At 42.8% G+C, this 26,524-nt stretch overlaps 3 protein-coding genes across 3 annotated transcripts; 2 read left to right on the top strand and 1 right to left on the bottom strand.

The window, feature by feature from the left end:
• The first annotated feature begins 2,082 nt into the window (after positions 1-2,082).
• On the top strand, positions 2,083-3,847 carry LOC106572576 (lysophosphatidic acid receptor 6). The gene is made up of 2 exons (XM_014146878.2): positions 2,083-2,263; positions 2,618-3,847. Exon 2 carries the CDS (start codon positions 2,711-2,713, stop codon positions 3,671-3,673), a length of 963 nt encoding a protein of 320 aa, XP_014002353.1. The 5' UTR covers positions 2,083-2,263; positions 2,618-2,710; the 3' UTR covers positions 3,674-3,847.
• Positions 3,848-6,743: 2,896 nt separating this feature from the next.
• On the bottom strand, positions 6,744-15,640 carry ints11 (integrator complex subunit 11). Its single transcript, XM_014146838.2, has 17 exons — positions 15,285-15,640; positions 14,943-15,040; positions 14,739-14,812; positions 14,335-14,563; positions 13,941-14,039; positions 13,808-13,842; positions 13,577-13,715; positions 13,420-13,484; positions 13,095-13,284; positions 12,164-12,247; positions 11,989-12,078; positions 11,479-11,641; positions 8,560-8,670; positions 8,406-8,467; positions 8,023-8,165; positions 7,680-7,809; positions 6,744-7,074 (listed from the first exon to the last, which is right to left on the bottom strand). Exons 1-17 carry the CDS (start codon positions 15,310-15,312, stop codon positions 7,003-7,005), a joined length of 1,812 nt encoding a protein of 603 aa, XP_014002313.1. The 5' UTR covers positions 15,313-15,640; the 3' UTR covers positions 6,744-7,002.
• A 34-nt stretch (positions 15,641-15,674) lies between these two features.
• On the top strand, positions 15,675-19,054 carry LOC106572558 (ceramide-1-phosphate transfer protein). The gene is made up of 2 exons (XM_014146840.2): positions 15,675-15,991; positions 17,865-19,054. The coding sequence occupies exons 1-2, from the start codon at positions 15,864-15,866 to the stop codon at positions 18,385-18,387; spliced, it is 651 nt and encodes a 216-aa protein (XP_014002315.1). The 5' UTR covers positions 15,675-15,863; the 3' UTR covers positions 18,388-19,054.
• The last annotated feature ends 7,470 nt before the right edge of the window (positions 19,055-26,524 follow it).

The following is a 26,524-nucleotide window of genomic DNA, read 5'->3' as shown; positions in this document are numbered from 1 at the left end:
TCATCTCATGGATGCCTAGAAAGTAGTTTACAGTATATAGACCCAGGGAGAGAACCAGGCACTAACCACAACTCTGTTGAGTCCCTTTCAGTTTGTCAACCGTTGAAAAGTAGCCTACGAGTGCTTTATTGTGTAGATTCCAAGATCAATGTAAGTGTTCTAAAAATCATTGTCTCTGACTGCCGTTCATTTAAATTATTCTGAGAACCAATGAGGTATGACTTGGAAGGTGAATGTCTGTCTGTAGGTTGTGATGCACTTTGTTTTTCTGGGGAAAGTAGGACAAGACAAGCTGCAGACTATACTCAGCTGCTAGTCTCCAACCCCTCAATCCGACACATACACACACATGTGCACGCACACACATTGTGTTTCCCCAACAATTGTCTCCTCACACCATTGGTAAATATGTATGATTTCTGACCCTCATCTGAAAGTAGAAATTCCATACTAAGCACTTATGAGCGCTGAGCCCGCTTTTCAAACGTATTCATTATTAAACTTTCAAATATTCTACTTAGTACATAATACACCTCTTGGTATAAGAAAGAACGTATGGAGTTACCAGCAAATGACCAGCTACACAAAATCTCTCTTAGCCCTAGTGTCCCGTGGTTGTGGTAAAATTACAGAGAGGCAGTGCTCTTCTTGGGGCTGGTGGGAAAGACAGAGGGAGACTTGTGAGTAGAACAGCAGTGTTGCTAGGCGATGGCGCAGCGGAGTGGGAAGGGAGGCTGGAGGAGAGGGTGGGATGAGGGAGAGAGCTACTTCCTGATTCTATGACTCATCAGCAGTTCATTGTGACGGTCTGTGTGTGTGTGCCAGCCGTCGTGCTGTGTTTGGCCAGGTAGACCACAGTGCATCTGGCCTGTGATTCCTGCCAGTGGCCAACTGACCCTGGCTATGTTGGATTCTCCCTGGTGATGGAGGCGGTTTCCCATCTGTTCTTGTAACCAGGTCCAAAACTGTACTGTCTTGAGGTTCAGGAATAGTTCACAACATCAACAGTATTTGATTATTCTCTTGAAACAACCCTTAAAGTACAAACCAATAATGGATTTCAGTAACATTCCAGGCATCAAAGAGGGTGAAAGATACATTTATTTCTGGTTATTTAATGATGATATACATTGTATTGTGTATAATTAATCATTTTAAGAGCATAACAAAAAATAATGAGCACAATAATTACTTTAATCTCAACGTCGTTCTATTTCGGATTAAATATTTTAATAAACGATAAGCCTCAGTACATTAGCACCCATAAAGCCCCTAACAGCAAATACATTTGGGATCCATATCCGTGCTCAATAATCATGCTTTAGAATTTCACTTTACAATCTGTGGATATGGCTTGTTGCTATGCTGCAGGCAATGATATGACCAGCAGTAAGGGACATTTGGTTTGTGTTAAGCGCCCCCCAGCGTTAAAGAAGAGTCAAGACACCCAGAATGGCATCATAACAAACACACTACACTCTGAGTTCAAGCGAAGACAATACTTTTATTGAAAAGCCACTCTACAAGTCATCTTTCTTGGCAAGAGCTCTCAAACTGACACACTTTATAACTAAATAGATAAATAAGGCTTTAGTAGTATGCCAGTCTGTTGTTTATGACTCGATGGTGCACTGGCCATCTAGTTAGGCTGATCATTTCTCACCTGTGACATCACACTTTATACATGTTTCTACATATGTACCACGATATTGAAATAAACCTAAAATCAATTTGGCAAGCTTAGCATAATTTAGTGAGGACACAACCTCTAGTGAAGTACAGTAAAGTATCAAGGAACCAATAAACTATCATTAGTAGCATGCAAGCTTAAACATTTCTCCAAGATGATTTAATACGTCAAGGAAAAACTAACTCAGATTGTCAGTCTTAAACCGACTTTGTGACAAAGGCTTGCTTCTATGTGTTGACAGATAGTCATATACTGTTATAAATGATGTGTCTTCTAACACCTTCAACTAAAAATAACGAGGCAACACTTTCCTTGACAGGATGGTGGGTGTCTGATACAAACCACACTGAAGAGCAAAATGCATACACTGACAGTTTCCTGTGTGCCTTCATTCGGCACCAAGCAGCACCCACTAAACTACACAGAGCTAACAAAGATTTTCCAACCCCTGTGATGACGTCAGCTCATATATGAAGGTGAAGGGGGGAAAACAGACAATGTGTTTGATTAGTGGTTACGTGAAGTAGCCTACTGTAGTAGTTTGACTTCTTTGAAGAGTTCTTCACAAACTTTGTAAGTACTTTTTTCTTTAAACATACCATCTTTTACCAACACACTTTACTTTATTTGGTCATAGTTAAAGAATTGTAGCCTAGTTACAAAACAGTCATGGAGTTCATAAGCGGAAAAACATCTTGATCATTTAAATGACCAATTCAATGATTAAATTCAATTACCAATACAATTACCATAATTGAATTTAGATAATTCAAACAAACTTTTTTTTTTCTTACAATGGAAGCTTCAACAATTATGATTATATTGGCAAGTTACTGCATGTGTCAAGCAAGCAGATGATAGGATGTGATAAACCTTGCCTATAAAACAGCAACAGTTTGATAATCTGACTGAACACTTTCCCCACAGGTTGCGTCATTAGCAAGGGAAAGCAGAAATATACTTTCCCACTGGTTCTGTCACCTACAAGCTCCTTTTGATAACCAAACCAGACCTGAAACAATGAATACATCTGTTGGAGATGTAACTGACAACTGTAGTACCCCCAGAGACTACCAGTTCTACTTCTTCCCAGCCGTCTACAGTCTGGTGATGGCACTGGGCCTGCCAGGCAACGTGGGAGCCCTCTATGTGTTCATCTTCAAGATAACTCCCCGCACCTCCTCAAACGTGTTTGTCATTAACCTGGCCCTCGCCGACACCACCTTCCTTTGTACCCTGCCCTTCAAGATCCACTACCACCGCAACAGCAATGACTGGGTATTCGGAGATGTGGCCTGCAGCATCACAGGAACACTGTTCTTCGCCAACATCTACATCAGCATCGCCTTCATGACCTGTATCTGTGTGGATCGATATGTGGCCGTCGCCTATCCTCACACTTATCTGAGGCTCCGGAACTCACGTTGCACTGTACTGGTGAGTGCGGCAGTGTGGGCGCTGGCAGGGGCAGCTGTTCTGGCCTTCATCCTAGTGGGACCTCTGGACACCCAGCACCGTAGCTGCTTTGAAAACTTCTCCCAGAAAGAGTGGGACAGGCGTCTGGTGCCGTACAGCATATTCAGTCTCGTCGTCGGCTCGCTACTGCCCTCTGTGGTCATCCTGGTGTGTTACCCTCTGGTGGCGCGGCGCATCACTCTCATCCGGACCAACACAGCCCGCGGAGCCCTGAGGGTCATCTACACAATCCTCGTTATCACCCTACTCTGCTTCCTGCCCTACCACGTGGTTCACTTCCTGCATCTGCTCCGCCGTCTAGGGGTCATCCAGCACTGTCCCTATGCAAACGCCATCTACAATGCCCGGCGGGTGACAATGGCCCTCGTCAGCCTCAACAGCTGTCTGGACCCCCTGCTCTACTACTTCACCACCAGTCACTGTAAGTGGAGTCCCTCCAAGGCCAGGTTCAGATGGCTGTGGGATAGGAGGACCATGGGAGTCTACACGATCGCTGTGAGACCATGATGCTTTTGCTTTAGCTTGCTCTGACTACTGATGAAATGACATGCATTTTATGTTCCGCTCACAAACACTGAAGGCTCGTGGTGAAGCATTGTTTTCCTTACCGTGTACTGTAAACCACCAATTATTTTGTATACCTTTACATGTACGCCATGTAAATATAGCATTTACATCTTCCCTTATGTTCATCACTTTAAAAGACCCAGTGCACTTAAACCGTGATTTTCCTGTCATATACAGTACCAGTCAAAAGCTTGGACACACTCATTCAAGGGTATAGATTTTTTATATTTTCTACATTGTAGAACAATAGTGAAGACATCAAAACTATGATATAACACATATGGAATCATGTAGTAACCAAAAAGGTGTTAAACAAATCAAAATATATTTGAGATTCTTCAAAGTAGCCACTCTTTGCCTTGATGACAGCTTTGCACAGTCTTGGCATTCTCTCAACCAGCTTCATGAGGAATGCTTTTCCAACTGTCTTGAAGGGGTTCCCACATATGCTGAGCACTTGTTGGCTGCTTTTCTTTCACTCTATGGTCCAACTCATCCCAAACCATCTCAATTGGGTTGAGGTCAGGTGATTGTGGAGGCCAGGTCATCTGATGCAGCACTCTATTACTCTCCTCTCCTTCTTGGTGAAATAGCCCTTACACATCCTGGAGGTGTGTTGTGTCATTGTCCGGTTGAAAAACAAATGATAGTCCCACCAAGCGCAAACCAGATGGGATAGCGTATCGCTGCAGAATGCTGTGGTAGCCATGCTGGTTAAGTGTGCCTTGAATTCTAAATAAATCACCTACAGTGTCACCATCCAAGTGGCCCCACACCATCACACCTCCTCCTCCATGCTTCATGGTGGAAACCACAAGTGCAGAGATCATCCGTTGACCTACTCTGCATCTCACAAAGACACGGCGGTTGGAACCAAAAATCTCCATTGATCATGTTTCTTGGCCCAAGCAAGTCTCTTCTTCTTATTGGTGTCCTTTAGTAGTGGTTTCTTTGCAGCAATTCAACCATTTGCAGCAATTCAACCATGAAGGCCTGATATCACGCAGTCTCCTCTGAACAGTTGATGTTGAAATGTGTCTGTTACTTGAACTCTGTGAAGCATTTATTTGAGCTGCAATCTGAGGCTGGTAACTCGAATGAACTTGTCCTCTGCAGCAGAGGTAACTCTGGGTCTTCCTTTCCTTTGGCGGTCCTCAGAGTTTCATCAAAGCGCATCATGGTTATGGCGACTACACTTAAAAAAGTTCAAAGTTCTTGTAATTTTCCGGATTGACCTACCTTCATGTCTTAAAGTAATGATGGACTGTCGTTTCTCTTTGTTTATTTGAGCTGTTCTTGCCATAATATGGACTTGGTCTTTTACCAAATAGGGGGGGGGATACAGAAGATAGTTCTACCTTGTCACAACACAACTGATTGGCTCAAACGCATTAAGGAAAGAAATTCCACAAATTAACTTAAAAAGGCACACCTGATTAGGTGGCTACTTTAAATAATTTGTTTAGCACTTTGTTGTTTACTACATAATTCCATATGTGTTATTTCATAGTTTTGATGTCTTCACTATTATTCGACAATGTAGAAAATAGTAAAAATAAAGAAAAACCCTGGAATGAGTAGGTGTGTCAATTTTTGACCGGTACTGTGTGTGTGATATTTAACTGACACAGTTCAAAAGTTTGGGGTCACTTAGAAATGTCCTTATTTTTGAAAGAAAAGCACATTTGTCTATTAAAATATCAAATTGATCAGAAAAAGTGTAGACATTGTTAATGTTGTAAATAACTATTGTAGCTGGAAACGGCTGATTTTGTATGGAATATCTACATATGCGTACAGAGGCACATTATCGGCAACCATCACTCCTGTGTTCCAATGGCACGTTGTGTTAGCTAATCCAAGTTTATGACTTTAAAAGGCTAATTGATCATTAGAAAACCCTTTTGCAATTATGTTAGCACAGTTGAAAACAGTTGTCCTGATTAAATAAGCAATCAAACTGGCCTTCTTTAGACTAGTTGAGTATCTGGAGCATCAGCATTTGTGGGTTCGATTACAGGCTCAAAATGGCCAGAAACACAAAACCTTCTGAAAATCGTCAGTCTATTCTTGTTCTGAGAAATGAAGGCCATTCCATGAAGGGAAATTACCAATAAATGGATTCGTAAATAGTTTGAGAAACAGATGCCTCACAAGTCCTCAACTGGCAGCTGCATTAAATAGTACCCGCAAAACACCAGTCTCAATGTCAACAGTGAAGAGGCAACCCAGGGATGCTGGCCTTCTAGGCAAAGTTCCTCTGTCCAGTGTCTGTGTTCTTTGCCCATCTTAATCTTTTATTTTTATTGGCCAGTCTGAGATATGGCTTTTCCTTTGCAACTCTGCCTAGAAGGCCAGTATCCCGGAGTCACCTCTTCACTATTGACATTGAGACTGGTGTTTTGCGGGTACTATTTAATGAAGCTGCCAGTTGAGGACTTGCTTCTTTAAATCAGAACAACCGTTTTCAGCTGTGCTAACCTAATTGACAAAGGGTTTTCTAATGATCAATTAGCCTTTTAAAATGATAAACTTGGACCAGCTAAAACAACGTACCATTGGAACGCAGGAGTGATTGTTGCTAATAGGCCTCTGGACGCCTATGTAGATATTCCTTTTTTTTTCTTCATAAAAAAAAATGAATAAAATCTGCCGTTTCCAGCTACAATAGTCATTTACAACATTACAATGTCTACACTGCATTTCTGATCAATTTGATGTTATTTTAATGGACCAAAAAAATAGCTTTTCTTTAAAAAACAAGGACATTTCTAAGTGACCCCAAACGTCCTTGCTTGAGAAATGTTTTTCTTTATTTTTTACCATTTTAATTGAAAACACTCACAGGAAGGTACTTTATTATCACCCAGAAATGATTTGATATCGAGATAAAACTGCTGCATTGGACCTTTAAGAGCTCACATAATGACAATGCAATTTCTTGATTGTTGCGTATTAACAATTAGTGACTTGGATTATATCAATATAAATAGAGTTCAGTAACACCTTATTCTTATAAAAAGATTTATTCACATCAGCTTTGTACAACATTGAGACTAACTTTTACTGTAAGCTACACATTGGGATGGTTTATATTTTAGTCATCTAGCAGACACTCTTATCCAGAGAGATTTACAGGAGCAATTAGGGTTAAGTGCCTTGCTCAAGGGCACAGACATTTTTTTCACCTACTCGGCTCAAGGATTCAAACCAGCGACCTTTCGATTACTGGCCCAACGCTCGGCCTCCTGCCACCGATCTGAACTACGTCACATTGAAGACAGCCCTGATGGAAGTCCTTTCTTCAGCAGAGTAGACAGAAAGCTCCCCAAATCTTCATCCTACAAATAACACAAGGTCAACATCATTTGTGTTGAAATAAACATTGGATAAAAGCATGGTGCAATTTGAGTGAAGTAAATCTATAGGTTATGTTTATTTTGATCAAATCATTGACGTTTCGATATTGTTGATATGTAAAAAGGTGTAGATTTGAGAAAGAACATGGCTTGTGGTCGCTACATACTCCTCTAAATAGACTTACTTGACGCCATCGCTAGCTGGTGGTTTTGGTTAACTAGAAGCGCGTCACAAGACATGGTGACCGTGACTTGTGCCACACAGTATAGAAACCCACCCATAGGCCCTCCAAGGTTGTGGGCTACACCTTAGTGTGTATAGTGCTACATACTGTAGTTCAGATCGCACCGTAAGCTCACTCCACAGCTTGAAATACCTCCCCTCATCACTGAATTGCTAGCTTTTCAGTGGCGCAAATGGCTAGTATGTTGTCGAATGTTAGTCACGTGCGTTTGTGAGGCAGAGGACCCTAGTTCGATCCGTTGTACGGACAGTGTACCCAGACAGGGAGGAAGCTATACTGCTAAGCAGGCACTGTGGTCCGTCACAATAGCTCACACTCATTTTCAACAGCCGCCCTCCTTACCTGGTAGCTCCAGGAGAGCAGCAGCACCTTGGTGTTGGGCTCTTCAGCTGAGGAGGACACCTTGATCACAATGGACTCCACCATGACGGTCCCATCTGGGAGGTGCTGGATGGTATAACCTTTCAGCACACTATAACAGAGACAGAGAAGAAATAGTCATTAATATTATTATATGAAGGTGTGTTAGTGGATCAGACCTGAGTACTGACTACCTCTTTTTGTGAATACAAATTATATATTTTTTTGCAAAAGACCAAACAAACTATGTGCCTTTTACACCCAAGCTTTGGCCAAATAAGAACTTGAAAACACAATAAAAATGGTAAACTCGGTCTTACTGTACCTCTTGAGGTGTGTGTAGATTCTGCTGAGTGTGTCGGGGTCACTGTGTGGGTCCTGGAGCTGTACTCGGCAGGTGAAGCGGAGCTGGTGCTCGTTGAGGCCCAACTCCTTGAGAGCCTGTTCTGGAGAGACCAGCCGAAGACTCTACACCCAGGGGGAACACAGTAGGGAAAGGGGAGAACACGCGGGGAGAGAGAGAGAGCGGAACACAGGGCAACAAGAGGTCACTCACAAGGCAAGGCCAAAGGCAGAGAAAAAACGACTTGAATTACTAGCATATCTGAATTAGCTAGGCAAGGCCATAGTTAAGTTTTCTATCATAAATATATAAATCAGAGTATCACTACGTTGTATGAATGGCAGTTGGTGGAATTCAGAACTTACATTATCCTTCATGATCAGGGTCCCGTGCATGGTACGAGGCTTTTTCGGGTCAGGTAAGGGGCCTGTGGAGCATAGCAGTCAAACAGTGAATAACACACACATCAACTGGGAGAGTGAGCTAGATCAAGATTGATTAAGATGTACTGAACAATACCTCCAAGGGCCATCTCCCTCTTGAGCAGGTTGAGTGAGATGTCCACTGGGACACTGGGGTTGGTGATCACAGTGGTCGTCTCACCGTTGGCTGGCATGAAGCAGTTGATGGCTGTCATTCACAAAGAAAGACGAATGAGGCATAATACCAGAGCTGTGTTCAGTAGGGAGATTATTTTTTCAAATGGAGTTAAAACGAGGGAAGTTGAACATGCACTTGTCCAATAAAAAGACAGATTTTTGTTTTCTGTTGCATAAGACTTTGCTACACTGTGTTCTACTGAACACTACCCAGTGCTCCTGACAAGATCCTCAAACCTATTTGGCACATAATGCAATTCTACACTGAACAAAAATATTAACGCAACATGTAAAGTGTTGGTCCCATGTTTCATGAGCTGAAATAAAAGATCCCAGAAATGTTCTATACGCACATGTCGTTCCAATTTTGTGCACAAATTAGTTTTACATCCCTGTTAGTGAACATTTCTCCTTTGCCAAGATAATTCATCCACCTGACATGTGTGGCATATCAAGAAGCTGATTAACAGCATGATTATTACACAAGCGCACCTTGTGCTGGGAACAAGAAAAGGCCACTCTAAAATGGGAATTTGTGTCACATAACAAAATGCCACAGATGTTTCAAGTTTTGAGGGAGTGTGCAATTGGTGTGTTGACTGCAGGAATGTCTAACAGAGCTGTTGCCAGAGAATTGTATGTTAATTTCTCTACGATAAGGGGGGAATGGTGCTGAAGAATATTTCTGTCTGTAATAAAGCCCTTTTGTGGGGAATAACTAATTATGATTGGCTGGGCCTGGCTCCCAAGTGGGCGGGCCTATGTCCTCCCAGGCCCACCCATGGCTGCACCCATTGCCCAGCCATGTGAAATAACAACACAATGTCATGGGGTGGCAGATAGCTTAGTAGTTAGAGCATTGGGCCAGTAACCGAAAGGTTGCTACATCGAATCTCCAAGCTGACAAGATAAAAATCTGTCGTTCTGCCCCTGAACAAGGCAGTTCCTAGGCTGCCATTGTAAATAAGAATACTATCTCACAACTCAATGAAACCTTCACTCTTGCGCAGACATTTAGAAACAAAACATGCCAATTTGAAAAATAAGCCACAGGACTTTTTGGAGCGAGAATCAAGACAACTTTCGAGTAGTAAGACATGTATAAAAGCAACAGATACCTTTAATAAGAAGGGGCTAGAAGCATCTTATATGGTGAGCTACTGAGTGGCTAGGACAGGCAAGCCCCATGCTATTGTTTCACGATGCATCAGTGAAATGGCAAGAGATGTTTTGAAACAATTACTGCTTCGCATACAAGCCAGTGAATTCTATGCATTACAGCAGACTTGGCGGGCCTGGCATATGTCCGTTATGTTTATGGGGGGTCAATTAAGGAAGACATCCTCTTCTGCAAACCAGGACAACAGGAGAGGGTATTTTTAAAGTACTGGACAGCTTTGTGACATCAAATGGACTTTGGTGGTCAAGATGTGTTGGTATCTGTACTGATGGCGCAAAAGCCATGACAGGGAGACATAGTGGAGTGGTAACACACGTGCAAGCAGTTGCTCCCGATGCCAATTGGGGACATTGCAGCATCCACCGAGAGGCTCTTGTTGCCTAGTGAATTCCTGACAGCCTGAAATAAGTTTTGGACACTACAGTGAAAATGGTTAACTTTGTTAAAGCAAGGCCCCTGAACTCTCGTGTATTTTCTGCACTATGCAATGATATGGGAAGCGACCATGTAGCACTTTTACAACATACAGTAGTGCGCTGGTTATCAAAGGGCGAAGTATTGACACGTTTTTTTTAAATTGACAGACAAGCTTCAAGTTGATGATGAGTTTCTCACATGACTGGCCTATCTGGGTGATGTTTTTTCCTCGCCTGAATGACCTAAATCTAGGATTACAGGGACTCTCTGCAACTATATTCAATGTGCGGGACAAAATTGAGGCTATGATTAAGAAGTTGGAGCTCTTCTCTGTCTGCATTAACAAGGACAAAACACAGGTTTTTCCATCATTGTATGATTTTGTGTGCAAATGAACTCGAGCTTACGGACAATGTCAAATGTGACATAGCGAAGCACCCGGGTGAGCAATTACGCAGGTACTTTCCCGAAATAGATGACAAAACCCTGGATTCGTTATCCATTTCATGCCCTGCCTCCAGTCCACTTACCGATATCTGAACAAGAGAGACTCATTGAAATTGCAACAAGCGGTTCTGTGAAAATATTATTTCATCAGAAGCCACTGCCAGATTTCAGGATTGGGCTGCGCTCAGAGTATCCTGCCTCGGCAAATCTCGCTGTTAAGACACAGATTCCCTTTGAAACCACGTACCTATGTGAGAGTTGATTCTCGCCCTCACTAGCATAAACTAAATACAGGCACAGACTGTGTGGAAAATGATTTAAGACAGACTTCTCCAATACAACATTGCAGAGTTATGTGCATCCTTTCAAGCACACCCTTCTCATTAACCCGTGGTGAGTTATTCACAATTTGAGGAACAAATAAAGTTTTATATGTAAGATATTTAAATAAAAGAGCAAAATTATTGATTATTATGATATTATTTGTGCCATGGTCCTTTAAGAGCTCTTTGTCACTTCCCACGAGCCGGGTTGTGACAAAAACACTAATTCTTATGTTTAATAAATGTATCGTATAGTGTGTGTGTGTGACAGGCTTACAATCATGGCAAAAAACATCTGAGAGTGCGCTGACCCTGGTGCTAGAGGGGGTACGCAGCTGGAGGTTGAATGTTTGAAGGGGTACGGGACTATAAAAAGTTAGGGAACCACCGGTACAGTATATATATCCTTCTCTCTGAAGCCCTAATATTCTTGAAGTAAATATTGTTACAAGGACATCCAGGTGTCACTCACTGAACTCCTGCTCGATCTTGTCCTTGAGGAACTCCATCTTCTTGGCCTCTCCGTGCACCAGCAGCATGTTGCGAGGCTCTGCCATGCGGATGAGCTGCATGATGCCCTTAGCGTCGGCATGGGCGCTGAATGACATGTACTCCACCTGCAGCTTCACCTCCAACTGCAGGGGGCAAAGGTCAAGGGTCAGCAGACAAACAACAGGCCGGCTCACATCTCTCAATTTCACTTTATCCATTTGATATCAATTACTGCAGTAAAATCATGATTATACATTTACCTTTATTTAACTAGGCAAGTCAGTTAAGAACAAATTCTTATTTACAATGACGGCCTAGGAACAGCTCTAACCACTCGGCTGCCTTGTTCAGGGGCAGAACGACAGATTTGTACCTTGTCAGCTCAGGGATTCGATCTTGCAACCTTTCGGTTACTAGTCCAACGCTCTAACCACTCAGCTACGCTGCCGCCCCATAAAGTTAAATACAATGAAATACTATCTTGCATTACCGTTTGTCTATTCTCCATCTCCAGTTTCTTTTGACCATTCAGGATCTTGTGTCCGATGGTGCCTTGCACACAATACCCAGGCATGATGATCTGATTAACAGAAAATGAAAAGTAGAATTGATTTTCGCCCAAATTCACACCGCTCCGTAACTAACATATCTCAAATGGGACTTACCATATTCTTCTCGTTGCCAGCCCACTTCTTAAATATCTGTAGAGACTGACCAGCATGCAGCATTCCTGGGGTGGCAAAGACCACCTGAGGGAACACACACATTTCAGTAGTTTTATTTCAACAATGCCATTCATAAAAACTATAAAATCAATAAAGTCGCACACTACACTGAGTGTAGAAAAGATTAGTAACACCTTCCTAATATTGAGTTGCACCCCCTTTTGCCTTTCATAGGGGCATGAACTCTTGTGTCGAAAGTGTTCCACAGAGATGCTGGCCCATGTTGACTCCTACGCTTCCCACAGTTGTGTCAAGTTGGCTGGATGTCCTTTGGGTGGTGGACCATTCTTGACACACGGGAAACTGTTGAACATGAAAAACCCAGCAGCGTTGCAGTTCTTGACACAATCAAACCAGTGCGCCTGGCACCTACTACCATACCCCGTTCAAAGGCACTTAAATCTTTTGTGTTGCCCATTCACCCTCTGAATGGCACACACACAATCCATGTCTCAAGGCTTAAAAATCTTTCTTTAACCTGTCTTCTACACTAATTTAAGTGGATTTAACAGGTGACATCAATAACGGATCATAGCTTTCACCAGGATTCACCTTTTTTTTTTAAATTAGGTTTATCCATTACATTTTTGGGAGATTATTGTATGCTCTGGATTTTTATATAGTTTACTCTCCATTAGTCAGCATCTTCACAAAACATTTTTGGGCGTGCGTCAGATGTTTTACTTTTTAGACAACGGGTCTCCAGTGACTATGTAGAATATTCACTGGGGTAAGAAGAATAGAATCTATAATGGACAAATCATTGGACTTGTCTGTATCTAAAGCATATCAATGCCTAAACATTAAACGGTTCCAACTGTAAACAAGGTTTTAGTAGTAGCATGCAAATATGATGGTGATGTTTCTCCACCATTGGTCCAGGGTTGTCTGCGTAGGAGCGATCAAAGGCCTTAATGTGTTTGAACTCAAACATGTTTCTCTGTACAAAGGTTTTTCTGATCTTCTGATTGGTCCAGGTGATGAAGAGTTTGTAGTAGTGATTGGCTTTCTCTGTGAGCCCCGTGGAGAAGTAGATGGGGGCCTTCATGTTCATCCGCTCCCTGTGGAAGGAGAGGAGAGGCTTTTACATCATTCCCTGATTGCTTATCCAGTCATCAAGACACAAAATGAACGTCATCTTAACAAAAGAACACTAGCTAGACTAATGCTAATCGAATTTGGAATAGAAACCTTACCAGAATGTTTCCAATAGAATGCACAGTTCCTGAGCTCTACCCAGGGCAAAGACCGGAATCAGAACCTGAGAGCACAACATTTAATCCATTAGGACACGAGTACTGGAGAGACAGAATGAGCTATATGGACAGAAAAAACCTGTGTGGTGGCCCTCACCTTCCCCCCTCTCTCCACTGTCTCGTGTACTTTCTTCAGGAAGTCCCTCTCCCTGCACCTCTTGGAGTCACGGATGGTGGTGGCGTAGGTGGACTCTGAGATGAGGATGTCTGGCCGACACTTATCGATCCACGCAGCCCTATGACAACAAAATCAAAATGGTTTATTATAGAACACATAGGCATTGATCTAAATCATGTTACACGAAACACAAAATAAATCACCACTTACCCTAAATGTCTGTCTGGCGTCATGTTATAGTCACCCTGCAAAAGCAAGTAAGGATAAGTTACTTCAAGGAAATCACATGATTCATGCATTGATCAATAATAAGCCCAGTTCTATTAATAAGGCTAATACTCACAGTGTAGACAACAGACTCAGATCCTACTTTGATCTGCACCATAGCAGCTCCTAGGACGTGGCCTGCATAGTAAGCCTTTATCTCCAGCTCATCATCCACCTAAGAAACCATGACAGAATCAACGCAATACATCATTCCATACACTAATACTACCTCCAAATGTGGTTTCTTGGCCATCATTGAGAAAGTAATGCATTATATGTTATACCCTTAGAGTAGCCTGGTTCCAGGTCTGTTTGTTCTGTCTTGCCAACTGCTATGATCATTGTCATACCAAACAATGACCATGGGAGTTAGCAAGACCACACAAATAGATATGGAACCAGGCTACACTTGGGAGTACTTCTAAGACCTGACTTTATCAATTAAAAAGGTACATATCAGAACTGTATACCTGGACAGTCTGGTGGAGGTTCAAAGGGACTACTTTCTTCATGCAGTCCTTGATCATCTGGGATGTGAAGAAGTTGGTTTCGCCCTTCTTGTCCACAGTGATCTTCCTGAAGTCCTCCAGCAGGATAGGGCAGATGGCCTTGGTGGGGTGGGTCATGTAGATTGGGCCATCGTAGCCCACCATCTCACTCATGTACGGCAGAGCACCACAGTGGTCCAAGTGGAAATGACTAGGAGAGTTAGTGTGAGTAATCAGTTAAAATATAGAAGATAAAATCAATCAAAAGATAGAAAGCGCTTTCTCCCACTCAAGGGCATTCTCTTTGTGTTGAGTCTCTTAAGGTTGTTTCTCTTGCTGAAGAGTAGTACCTAGATATTGCTAAGAGCCATATAAAGACCACAAACCTGATAATTACACAGTCCAAGAATTCTGTCAGGCGTCCTTGTTGTGTTATGTAAGAGAAATCTGGGAATCTTCTCTGAAAAGACAACAATGGCACAATAACGGAACACCAAAGGAACCTAAGGTGTATTTGACTGTCAAATTGAGAACCGTGGATATACTGATATATAACTGCATACTTGTTTGCACCCTGTGGATCTACTTACGTCATCATTGAAGCCCATGTGCATCCCACAGTCAAGCATAATGTTTTTGCCCCCAATAGAGACAAGGATGCAGCTACGGCCAACATCTTGTCCAGCACCTGAGAGGAAACAAGAGGATGAGATACACAAATGAACATCTCATCCATGCTAATTTCACAACATGTCGTTTAGCTGACCTTCAAGATCAGAAGTTCTTCATTTAACGTAAAAGTTATGATCAAAGAGATTACCACCATAGATCTACTCTAAGATATTGTAACGAATATGCATGCGCAACAAAGTCATTATTTCGTGTTTGGGAGAAATGTCTGCCGTGCATGCAGATAAAAATGTGATACTTACCCAGTGGTGTCACTTTTATCTCAGGCATCCTGGCTGGGTATTCAAACTAAATGTGGTCGATAAAGTAGCTAACTTTACTAACGTTAGCTAGTTCAAGTAGCTACTAGCTAGCTGGTTAGTTAGCTAGAAATTAAAACGTAAACGTGCCAACTAGGTGACACTAGCGGCTAAATTGTGGTGGATAAAGCCTCCTCTGTAAAGAAAATGAAAAAATATTTAGCTCGCTGGATAAATGGCTGCCAGAAGCTGTTTTGTTTTTGAACGATGGGATAGCAGCGTGTGTTTTTGCTAGTGCTACTAGTGACTGTTCTAGTGTTTTACAACGCACTTCACGCGCCATTATCGACTCTCTTTGGAACTGCAGTTCTCACGCGCTTCGGACCTGCGCAGACCTGCGCACTGTGGTTTGGTGTATCTGGACAAACAGGGTCTGCAAGGGGTTATCAGAATGCATAATTTTCGTAGAAATGTGTTATTATGATCGGTTATCAAAGATCAGAGGTTAAATAGAACCCAGTCAAGCTTCTAAAATCGCTACTGTTTATTATTGATCATTTTTAGACGTACTTCCGGGTAGCCATGGCTGTAGCATTGGAGGATCTGAAATTCACTTTACAAGAGGTTCTTGACACTTTTAAGTCATGCCTCTCTGAACACAAAGAAGTATTCCTTGAACATTACGTAGCAGGGTGGCGTGGTCTCGTAAAGTAAGTAGTTTAAATGCTACAGTAAGCCTAGATGCTCAGGTTAAATAGTTAGTTAAATAGTACCCGCAAAACACCAGTCTCAACGTCAACAGTGAAGTGGCAACTCCGGGATACTGGCCTTCTAGGCGGAGATGCAAAGAAAAAGCCATATCTCAAGCTGGCCAATAAAAAGAAAATATTAAGATGGGCAAAAGAACACAAACACTATGCAGAGGAACTCTCGCTAGAAGGCCAGCATCCCTGGGTTCTTCACTGTTGATGTTGAGACTGGTGCTTTGCGGGTACTATTTAATGCAGCTGCCAGTTGAGGACTTGTGAGGCGTCTGTTTCTCAAACTAGACACTAATGTACTTGTCCTCTTGCTCAGTTGTGCACCGGGGCCTCCCACTCTTTCTATTCTGGTTAGAGCCAGTTTGCGCTGTTCTGTGACGGGAGTAGTACACAGCGTTGTACAAGATCTTCCGTTTTTTTCGTAATTTCCCTTCATGGAATAGCTTTCATTTCTCAGAACAAGAATAGACTGACGAGTTTCAGAAGAAAGTTCTTTGTTTCTGGCCATTTTGAGCCTGTAATCGAACCCACAAATGCTGATGCTCCAGATACTCAACTAGTCTAAAGAAGGCCAGTTTTATTGCTTCTTTAATCAGTACCACCGTTTTCAGCTGTGTTAACATAATTGCAAAAGGGTTTTCTAATGATCAGTTAGCCTTTTAAAATGATAAACTTGGATTAGCTAGCACAATGTGCCATTGGAACACAGGAGTGATGATTGCTGATAATGGGCTTCTGTATGCCTATGTAGATATTCCATAAAAAAAGTAGCTGTTTCCAGCTTCAATAGTCATTTACAAAATTAACAATGTCTACACTGTATTTCTGATCAATTGGATGTTATTTTAATGGACAAAAAATGTGCTTTTCTTTCAAAAACGAGCATTTCTAAGTGACCCCAAACTTTTGAACGGTAGTGTACTGTATGTTTAAAGAGTCCAGAAGCTAATCTGCAATTCAAAACATTTTTCCATGGGGTTTTGTACTGTGTATTTAAATACTGTATTCTCGACATAGCTCATTCTAATATTTCTACTACTCTTGCATTTTAGTTACACTGTTTATACACACCACATATTTATTAATATACATGATTCTTGACATAGCTCACTGTAATATGTCTACTGCTGTACATATCATTCTTCGTATATCTTGTGTAAATTAATCCGTTGTATATACTGTACGTGTAGATTGCATTTGGATTACTGTTGCAATGCTATTTGGGTTGTTAATTCGATTCGTTCTTACATTTCTTCATTTCTTGTTTTTTTGTTTGTTTTTTACTTTTTGTGTACTTGTTTGACATTTTACAGCATCGCTAGGAGCTAGTAACATAAGCATTTTGCTGCACCTGCTATAACATCTGCTAAACTGTGTACGCGACCAATAAACTTTGATTTGGACACTTCCAGTTTAATTTATACAGTTTTTCACAATGTGTATTCATATATGTCTACTGTATTCTCACGTAGCTAATTTTAATATACTGTATCTACTACTGAACATTGCATTTTTGTTACACTGTCTACTTTAATTTGATTTAGCCTTGGCATTGGGCTAATGTAAATAAATCCTTGAGTCTGGCATAGTTGGCAAGCCGTACTAATCAGTTTATGCACATAATCTAGTTTGGTATCCTTAAAAAAAATCATAATTTATCTCAGTGTAAATGATTCTGGTTGTCTCAAAATAAAGCCATTTAACATAATGGCATATTTGAAGACTTGGGTTGGGTAGGCTTATATAAGAATGCATCATGGTAGTCCAATAAAATGGCTTTTATGTGTCTGATTAAAATGTGTTTATTGTCCTTTATTTCCAGATTCATGAACTGCCTGGGGAGTGTGTTTTCCTTCATCTCCAAGGATGCTGTCAACAAGATCCAAATCCTGGTCAACCATCTGAATGGTGAGAATGGGGCCCACTATGTCACCATCCAGTCTATGGTCAAGTATGAACTGGACAGCCAGCTGGTGGACCTGACCAAGAGAGGCAGTTTCCCAGAGTCCGGCTGCCGCACCCTCCTGAGGCTGCACCGTGCCCTACGCTGGCTGGAGCTATTCCTGGAGAGGCTACGAACCAGCACTGAGGACAGCAATACCTCGGTCATGTGCTCTGAGGCCTATAATGAGTCCCTCGCCCAACACCATGCATGGATCATCCGCAAGGCTGCTGGCACAGCGTTCTGGGCTCTCCCAGGGCGTGCTACGTTCTTTGATGTGATGAATGTAGGTAGCCCAGAGCAGGTGATGGCTGTGCTAGGGGACACCCTGCCTCTCATCTCTGAGGTATACCAAGTGACAGAGGACCTCTATGCCCAGAACAACATACTGGAGTTGCCCTAGTAGGCAGAAAGTACTGTAGTAGTAGCCTAGTGATCCTAGATCTGTTTGTATCTTACCAACTCCAATGGAATTGTTCATAGGAGTTGGTAAGACTGCATGAACCGATCTGTGACCACCAAGCAACTGTAGCTCTAGTGGTCCAATCAGCACATCAATGCTGGCAAGCCATGCTGCTTTGGATCTTTTCTTGGTGACCATTTATGGTGTATAAGGAGGGGATTATTATTGTATATAATTGTACATTATGATATAAGGCAACATTACCCATAGGTTTCTTTCTAAATGTAATTCTATGGCTTCCAGTGCTGTTTTTGTTCAACACACGTTTCTGGCATTACATTTTCTCCTTAATGTACTTTAAGTATGCATCATAGTTCATCTCTAAAAGTAGGTTTTGTATCATTACAAATGCACTAGCAGATTTAAATGTTGTGTGCCTGTCTTGTTAAATCTCAAGATAGACATTTTATTTTTTGAAATATGAACCAGTTATTTTACAGTTTTAAATGTTTTCTGTTGACTATGAATTAAGTTAAACATTATACACTGTGACATGATAGGCCTAAGTTATATTGTTTTTGTTCTATTTCTGCAATGATTTATGTATCTCTATCATTTTGTCGTGATGTTATATAACCTAAGATTGAAGAAGGATATTAGTGTTAAATCTGGTGTAATGTTTCAATTACAGTTCTTGCACAGTGCAAAACATCTCTGTCTGGACTGGAGGCAGTTGTGATAGAAATGGAATGGATACCACTGATGCTGCACACTCCTTGGCTTGCACCAGCGGGCACCCGTTGATGTGCGAGCGTGTGAGGCAAGCAGCATTGCCAAGGTAACGATAGCTGTGTTGATAATTTGAGTGACGCTGCCTGCTGAAAAAGCCTCAACTTCCCGCTAGAGTGTTGACAAACAAAAGCGAGACATATCTATCTGCTAAAATGCAAGGTATGCTGCAGATATGTTTTCTATTATTCTTATCTTGTACTGTTATTCTAGAGGCAAGTATGTCTCCTCTTTGTCACCAACTTGGATCTGACAGCTTAGCTAGCTAACACTAGCTAATTTGCTAGCTATTGTAACTGGTCAACAAGGAAATCAAGTGCAGTAACGTTACATGTTCTCTCACTGGCATGACAATACGATTAGCTAGCTCAGCTTGCAAGTTGGCCAGTGCTCTCAAAAGGGGTGGTCAGTCTTCTGAGCAGCTACTGAGCATGAAGGCTTTTGCTCCAACCCTGATGAGCAGACATATAGTTAGCTAGCTAGCCATGTTTTATTTCACCAGTGATGGTACAAAATTCTACACACCCAGTGGCTTTCTGCAAGAATGCCATCACAGTGACTATGATGAGAAAGAATGTAGAGGAATAACTTCCAATGTATTTTCAGGTCTCTCTTGACTGTCTCCCATCTTTCAGAGTTGAGTCGCATATAAACCATTCTACTCCTGTGGAGAAGAATGCATTTGACCAGGCCAAAGTCCTCGAAAGGGCGTTGTCGACCCAGCTTGAGCCACACTCCAAACGTGGACGCGGCTGCCAGCTTCCACGACACACCAATGATCCCCAAGCCTCCTTCAATGGGCTACAACAGGTCAGATCGCTGCCTCCTTCCCACTATCACAGCCAGCTGAGTGTGGACGAAGTCCCATACTACCTAGATAATGTTCCTGAACTACCTTCTCTTCCCTTCCCTTGGAACAAATACAAGCCCCTCCCCTCAATTGAGAAGAAGGCGTCAGAGGAGTGTGTCTTTGAGTGGTGTGGAGGAGAAGAAATCCAAGCTCAGTCTGTCCGACAACCAACTGTCCTCAGTGAGGACCCGGGCATCATCCCAGAGCAACCCGGAGATAGGCAACATGTCTGAGGAACTTTGCAAGGCCTGCCCCACCCCAACCCTCTGGACCTCAGTGTGATGGCCACAACCCCAGAGACCGAAAGCCCACCAGTATTCCCCCCTGGCACTCCCGATCCTAGGACTTTACTCCTTGCCATCTGAGCCCCATGTGGGAGGAGGTTTGACCACCACTTCCTACCCACAGACACCCTGCTGCAGAGACCAGATATGGATCCAGATATAAGCATGGTTACAAATAAAAGTTTATTTGTCACGTGCGCGAAATACAACAGGTGTAGACCTAACAGTGAAATGTTTACTTACAGGCTCTAACCAATAGTGCAAAAAAGGTGTTAGGTGAACAGTAGGTAGGTAAAGAAATAAAACAACAGTAAAAAGACAGGCTATATACAGTAGCGAGGCTACATACAGACAACAACGGTTAGTCAGGCGGATTGAGGTAGTATGTACAGTGGGGGAAAAAAGTATTTGATCCCCTGCTGATTTTGTACGTTTGCCCACTGACAAAGAAACGATCAGTCTATAATTTTAATGGTTGGTTTATTTGAACAGTGAGAGACAGAATAACAACAAAAATATCCAGAAAAACGCATGTCAGAAATGTTATAATTTGATTTGCATTTTAATGAGGGAAATAAGTATTTGACCCCCTCTCAATCAGAAAGATTTCTGGCTCCCAGGTGTCTTTTATACAGGTAACGAGCTAAGATTAGGAGCGCACTTTTAAAGGGAGTGCTCCTAACCGCAGCTTGTTACCTGTAAAAAAGACACCTGTCCACAGAAGCAATCAATCAATCAGATTCCAAACTCTCCACCATGGCCAAGACCAAAGAGCTCTCCAAGGATGTCAGGGACAAGATTGTAGACCTACACAAGGCTGGAATGGGCTACAAGACCATCGCCAAGCAGCTTGGTGAGAAGGTGACAACATTTGGTGCGATTATTCGCAAATGGAAGAAACACAAAAGAACTGTCAATATCCCTCGGCCTGGGGCTCCATGCAAGATCTCACCTCGTGGAGTTGCAATGATCATGAGAACGGTGAGGAATCAGCCCAGAACTACAGCCCAGAACTACACGGGAGGATCTTGTCAATGATCTCAAGGCAGCTGGGACCATAGTCACAAGAAAACAATTGGTAACAGACTACGCTGTGAAGGACTGAAATCGTGCAGCGCCCTGCTCAAGAATACATATACATGTCCGTCTGAAGTTTGCCAATGATCATCTGAATGACTCAGAGGACAACTGGTGAAAGTGTTGTGGTCAGATGAGACCAAAATGGAGCTCTTTGACATCAACTCAACTCGCCGTGTTGGGAGGAGGAGGAATGCTGCCTATGACCCCAAGAACACCATCTCCACCATCAAACATGGAGGTGGAAACATTATGCTTTGGGGGTGTTTTTCTGCTAAGGGGACAGGACAACTTCACCGCATCAAAGGGACGATGGACGGGGCCATGTACCGTCAAATCTTGGGTGAGAACCTCCTTCCCTCAGCCAGGGCGTTGAAAATGGGTCGTGGATGGGTATTCCAGCATGACAATGACCCAAAACACACGGCCAAGGCAACAAATGAGTGTCTCAAGAAGAAGCACATTAAGGTCCTGGAGTGGCCTAGCCAGTCTCCAGACCTTAATCCCATAGAAAATCTGTGGAGGGAGCGGAACGTTCGAGTTGCCAAACGTCAGCCCCGAAACCTTAACTGACTTGAAGAAGATCTGCAAAGAGGAGTGGGACAAAATCCCTCCTGAGATGTGTGCAAACCTGGTGGCCAACTATAAGAAACGTCTGACCTCTGTGATTGCCAACAAGGGTTATACTTATTTCCCTCATTAAAATGCAAATCATTTTATAACATTTTTGACATGTGTTTTTCTGGATTTCTTTGTTTTTATTCTGTCTCTCACTGTTCAAATAAACCTACTATTAATATTATAGACTGATCATTTCTTTGTAAGTGGGCAAACGTACAAAATCAGCAGGGGATCAAATACTTTTTTCCCCCACTGTACATGTAGATATGGTTAAATTGACTATGCATATATGATGAACAGAGAGTAGCAGTAGCGTAAAAGAGGGGTTGGTGGGTGGCGGGACACAATGCAGATAGCCCGGTTAACCAATGTGCGGGAGCACTGGTTGGTCGGCCCAATTGAGGTAGTATGTACATGAATGTATAGTTAAAGTGACTATGCATATATGATAAACTGAGAGTAGTAGCAATGTAAAACGAGGGGTTGGGGGTGGCACACAATGCAAATAGCCCGGGTAGTCATTTGATTACCTGTTCAGGAGTCTTATGGCTTGGGGGTAAAAACTGTTGTGAAGCCTTTTTGTCCTAGACTTGGCACTCTGGTACCGCTTGCCATGTGGTAGTAGACAGAACAGTCTATGACTGGGGTGGCTGGGGTCTTTGACAATTTTTAGGGCCTTCCTCTGACACCGCCTGGTGTAGAGGTCCTGGATGGCAGGCAGCTTAGCCCCAGTGATGTACTGGGCCGTACGCACTACCCTCTATAGTGCCTTGCGGTCAGAGGCCAAGCAATTGCCGTACCAGACAGTGATGCAACCAGTCAGGATGCTCTTGATGTTGCAACTGTAGAACCTTTTGAGGATGTCAGGACCCATACCAAATCTTTTTAGTTTCCTGAGGGGGAATATGCTTTGTAGTGCCCTCTTCACGACTGTCTTGGTGTGTTTGGACCATTCTAGTTTGTTGTTGATGTGGACACCGAGGAACTTGAAGCTCTCAACCTGCTCCACTACAGCCCCGTCGATGAGAATGGGGGCGTGCTCGGTCCTCCTTTTCCTGTAGTCCACAATCATCTCCTTAGTCTTGGTTACGTTGAGGGCCTACCACTGTTGTGTCGTCTGCAAACTTAATGATGGTGCTGGAGTCGTGCCTGGCCATGCAGTCGTGGGTGAACAGGGAGTACAGGAGGGGACTGAGCACGCACCCCTGTGGAGCTCCAGTATTGAGGATCAGCGTGGCAGACGTGTTGCTACCTACCCTCACCACCTGGGGGCGGCCCGTCAGGAAGTCCACGATCCAGTTGCAGAGGGAGGTGTTTAGAACCAGGATCCTTAGCTTAGTGATGAGCTTTGAGGGTACTTTGATGTTGAACGTTGAGCTGTAGTCAATGAGTAGCATTCTCACATAAGTGTTCCTTTTGTCCAGGTGGGAAAGGGCAGTGTAGAGTGCAATAGAGATTGCATCATCTGTGGATCTGTTTGGGAGGTATGCAAATTGGAGTGGGTCTAAGGTTTCTGGGATAATGGTGTTGTGAGCCATTACCAACCTTTCAAAGCACTTCATGGCTACGGACGTGAGTGCTACGGGTCTGTAGTCATTTAGGCAGGTTGCCTTTGTGTTCTTGGGCACAGGCACTATTGTGGTCTGCTTGAAACATGTTGGTATTACAGACTCAATCAGGGACATGTTGAAAATGTCAGTGAAGACACCTGCCAGTTGGTCAGCACATGCCCGGAGCACACATCTTGGTAATCCGTCTGGCCCCGCAGCCTTGTGTATGTTGACCTGTTTAAAGGTCTTACTCACGTCGGCTACGGAGAGCGTGATCACACAGTCGACCGGAACAGCTGATGCTCTCATGCATGCCTCAGTGTTGCTTGCCTCGAAGTGAGCATAGAAGTGATTTAGCTCGTCTGGTAGGCTTGTGTCACTGGGCAGCTCGCAGCTGTGCTTCCCTTTGTAGTCTGTAATAGTTTGCAAGCCCTGCCACATAAGATGAGCGTCGGAGCCGGTGTAGTATGATTCAATCTTAGCCCTGTATTGACGCTTTGCCTGTTTGATGGTTCGTCGCAGGGCATAGCAGGATTTCTTGTAAGCTTCCAGGTTAGAGTCCCGCACCTTGAAGGCGTCAGCTCTACCCTTTAGCTCAGTGTGAATGTTGCCTGTAATCCATGGCTTCTGGTTGGGGTATGTACGTACAGTCACTGTGGGGACGACGTCCTCGATGCACTTATTGATAAAGCCAGTGACTGATGTGGTGTACTCCTCAATGCCATCGGAAGAATCATGGAACATGTTCCGGTCTGTGATAGCAAAACAGTCCTGTAGTTTAGCATCTGCTTCATCTGACCACTTTTTTATAGACCGAGTCACTGGTGCTTCCTGTTTGAATTTTTGCTTGTAAGCAGGAATCAGGAGGATAGAGTTGTGGTAAGATTTACCAAACGGAGGGCGAGGGAGAGCTTTGTACGGGTCTCTGTGTGTGGAGTACAGGTGATCTAGAATTGTTTTCCCTCTGGTTGCACATTTAACATGTTGATAGAAATTTGGTAGAACTGATTTAAGTCCGTGGATGGTTACATCGAGACCGGTGTGGATAGACCCCTCCGCAGAACATTCACGGACCTGAAAATGACTTTGTGGCATCTTGAATAGATCAGTACTGTGCATCTTTCAGGAGGACATGGACTCTGCCTAAGCTCAGATGAAAGACAGAATAACAAACGACAGTGTTTTTATCCGAAAAATATACACTGAGTATACCAAACATTAGGACCACCCCAGAACAGCCTTAATTCGTCAGGGCATAGACTCTACAAGGTGTTCGAAAGCGTTCCACAGGGATACTGGCTTATGTTGACTCCAATGCTTCCCACAGTTTTGAAGTTGGCTGGATGACCTTTGGGTGGTGGGACATTCTTGATACACACAGGAAACTGAGTGTGAAAAACCCAGCAGCATTACACTTCTTGACACAAACCGGTGCGTCTGGCAACTACTACCATACCCCGTTCAAAGGCACTTATATTTTTTGTCTTGCACATGCACGCTCTGAATGGCACACATACATAATTCATGTCTCAAGGCTTACAAATCATTCTTTATCCTCTCCTTCCTTTCATCTAAATTGATTGAAGTTGATTTATCAAGTGACATCAATAAGGGATCATAGCTTTCACCTGGTCAGTCATGGAAAGAGCAGGTGTTCTTTATGTTTTGTATACTAATATATATATATATATATATATATATATATATATATATAGATAGATAGTACCAGTCAAAAGTTTGGACACCTACTCATTCCAGGGTTTTTCACTATTTTCTACATTGTAGAATAATAGTGAAGACATCAAAACTATGAAATAACACATATGGAATCATGTAGTAACCAAAAAAGTGTTAAATCAAAATATATTTTATATTTGAGATTCTTCAAAGTAGCCACCCTTTGCTTTGATGACAGCTTTGCACACTCTTGGCATTCTCTCAACCAGCTACATGAAGTAGCGTTTCAATTAACAGGTGTGCCTTGTTAAAAGTGAATTTGTGGAATTCTTTCCTTAATGCGTTTGAGCCAATCTGTTGTGTTGTTACAAGGAAGGGGTCGTACACAGAAGATAGCCCTATTTGGTAAAAGGCCAAGTACATATTATGGCAAGAACAGCTCAAAAAACAAAGAGAAATGACAGTCCATCATTACTTAACATGAAGGTCAGTCAATCTGGAAAAGAAAAAAGTTTCTTCAAGTGCAGTCGTAAAAAACATCAAGCGCTATGATGAAACTGGCTCTCATGAGGACCGCCACAGGAAAGGAAGACCCAGAATTACCTCTGCTGCAGAGGATAAGTTCATTAGAGTTAACAGCCCAAATAAATGCTTCACATAGTTCAAGTAACAGACACATCTCAACATCAACTGTTCAGAGGAGACTGCGTGAATCAGGACTTCATGGTCGATTTTGCTGCAAAGAAACCACTACTGAAGGAAACCAATAATAAGAAGAGACTTGCTTGGGCCAAGAAACACGAGCAATGGACATTAGACCGGTGGAGTCCAAATCTGAGATTTTTGGTTCCAACCACCGTGTCTTTGTGAGACGCAGAGTAGGTGAACGGATGACTTTGTGGCATCTTGGCATCTCCTCCGCATGTGTGGTTCCCACCGTGAAGCAGAGGAGGTGTGGGGTGCTTTGCTGGTGGCACTGTCAGTGATTTATTTAGAATTCAAGGCACACTTAACTAGCATGGCTACCACAGCATTCTGCAGCAATACACCATCCCATCTGGTTTGTGCTTAGTGGGACTATAATTTGTTTTTCAACAGGACAATGACCCAACACACCTCCAGGCTGTGTAAGGGCTATTTGACCAAGGAGAGTGATGGAGTGCTGCATCAGATGACCTGGCCCCCACAATCACCTGACTTCAACCCAATTGAGATGGTTTGTTTATGAATTGGACCGCAGAGTGAAGGAAAAGCAGCCAACAAGTGCTCAGTATGTGGGAATTCCTTCA

This window comes from Salmo salar, chromosome ssa15 (genome assembly GCF_905237065.1).
Source record: "Salmo salar chromosome ssa15, Ssal_v3.1, whole genome shotgun sequence".
Taxonomy (NCBI): Eukaryota; Metazoa; Chordata; class Actinopteri; order Salmoniformes; family Salmonidae; genus Salmo; species Salmo salar.
The sequence above is the reverse complement of the archived record's forward strand: the minus strand, read 5'-3'. Positions and strand labels throughout refer to the sequence as shown.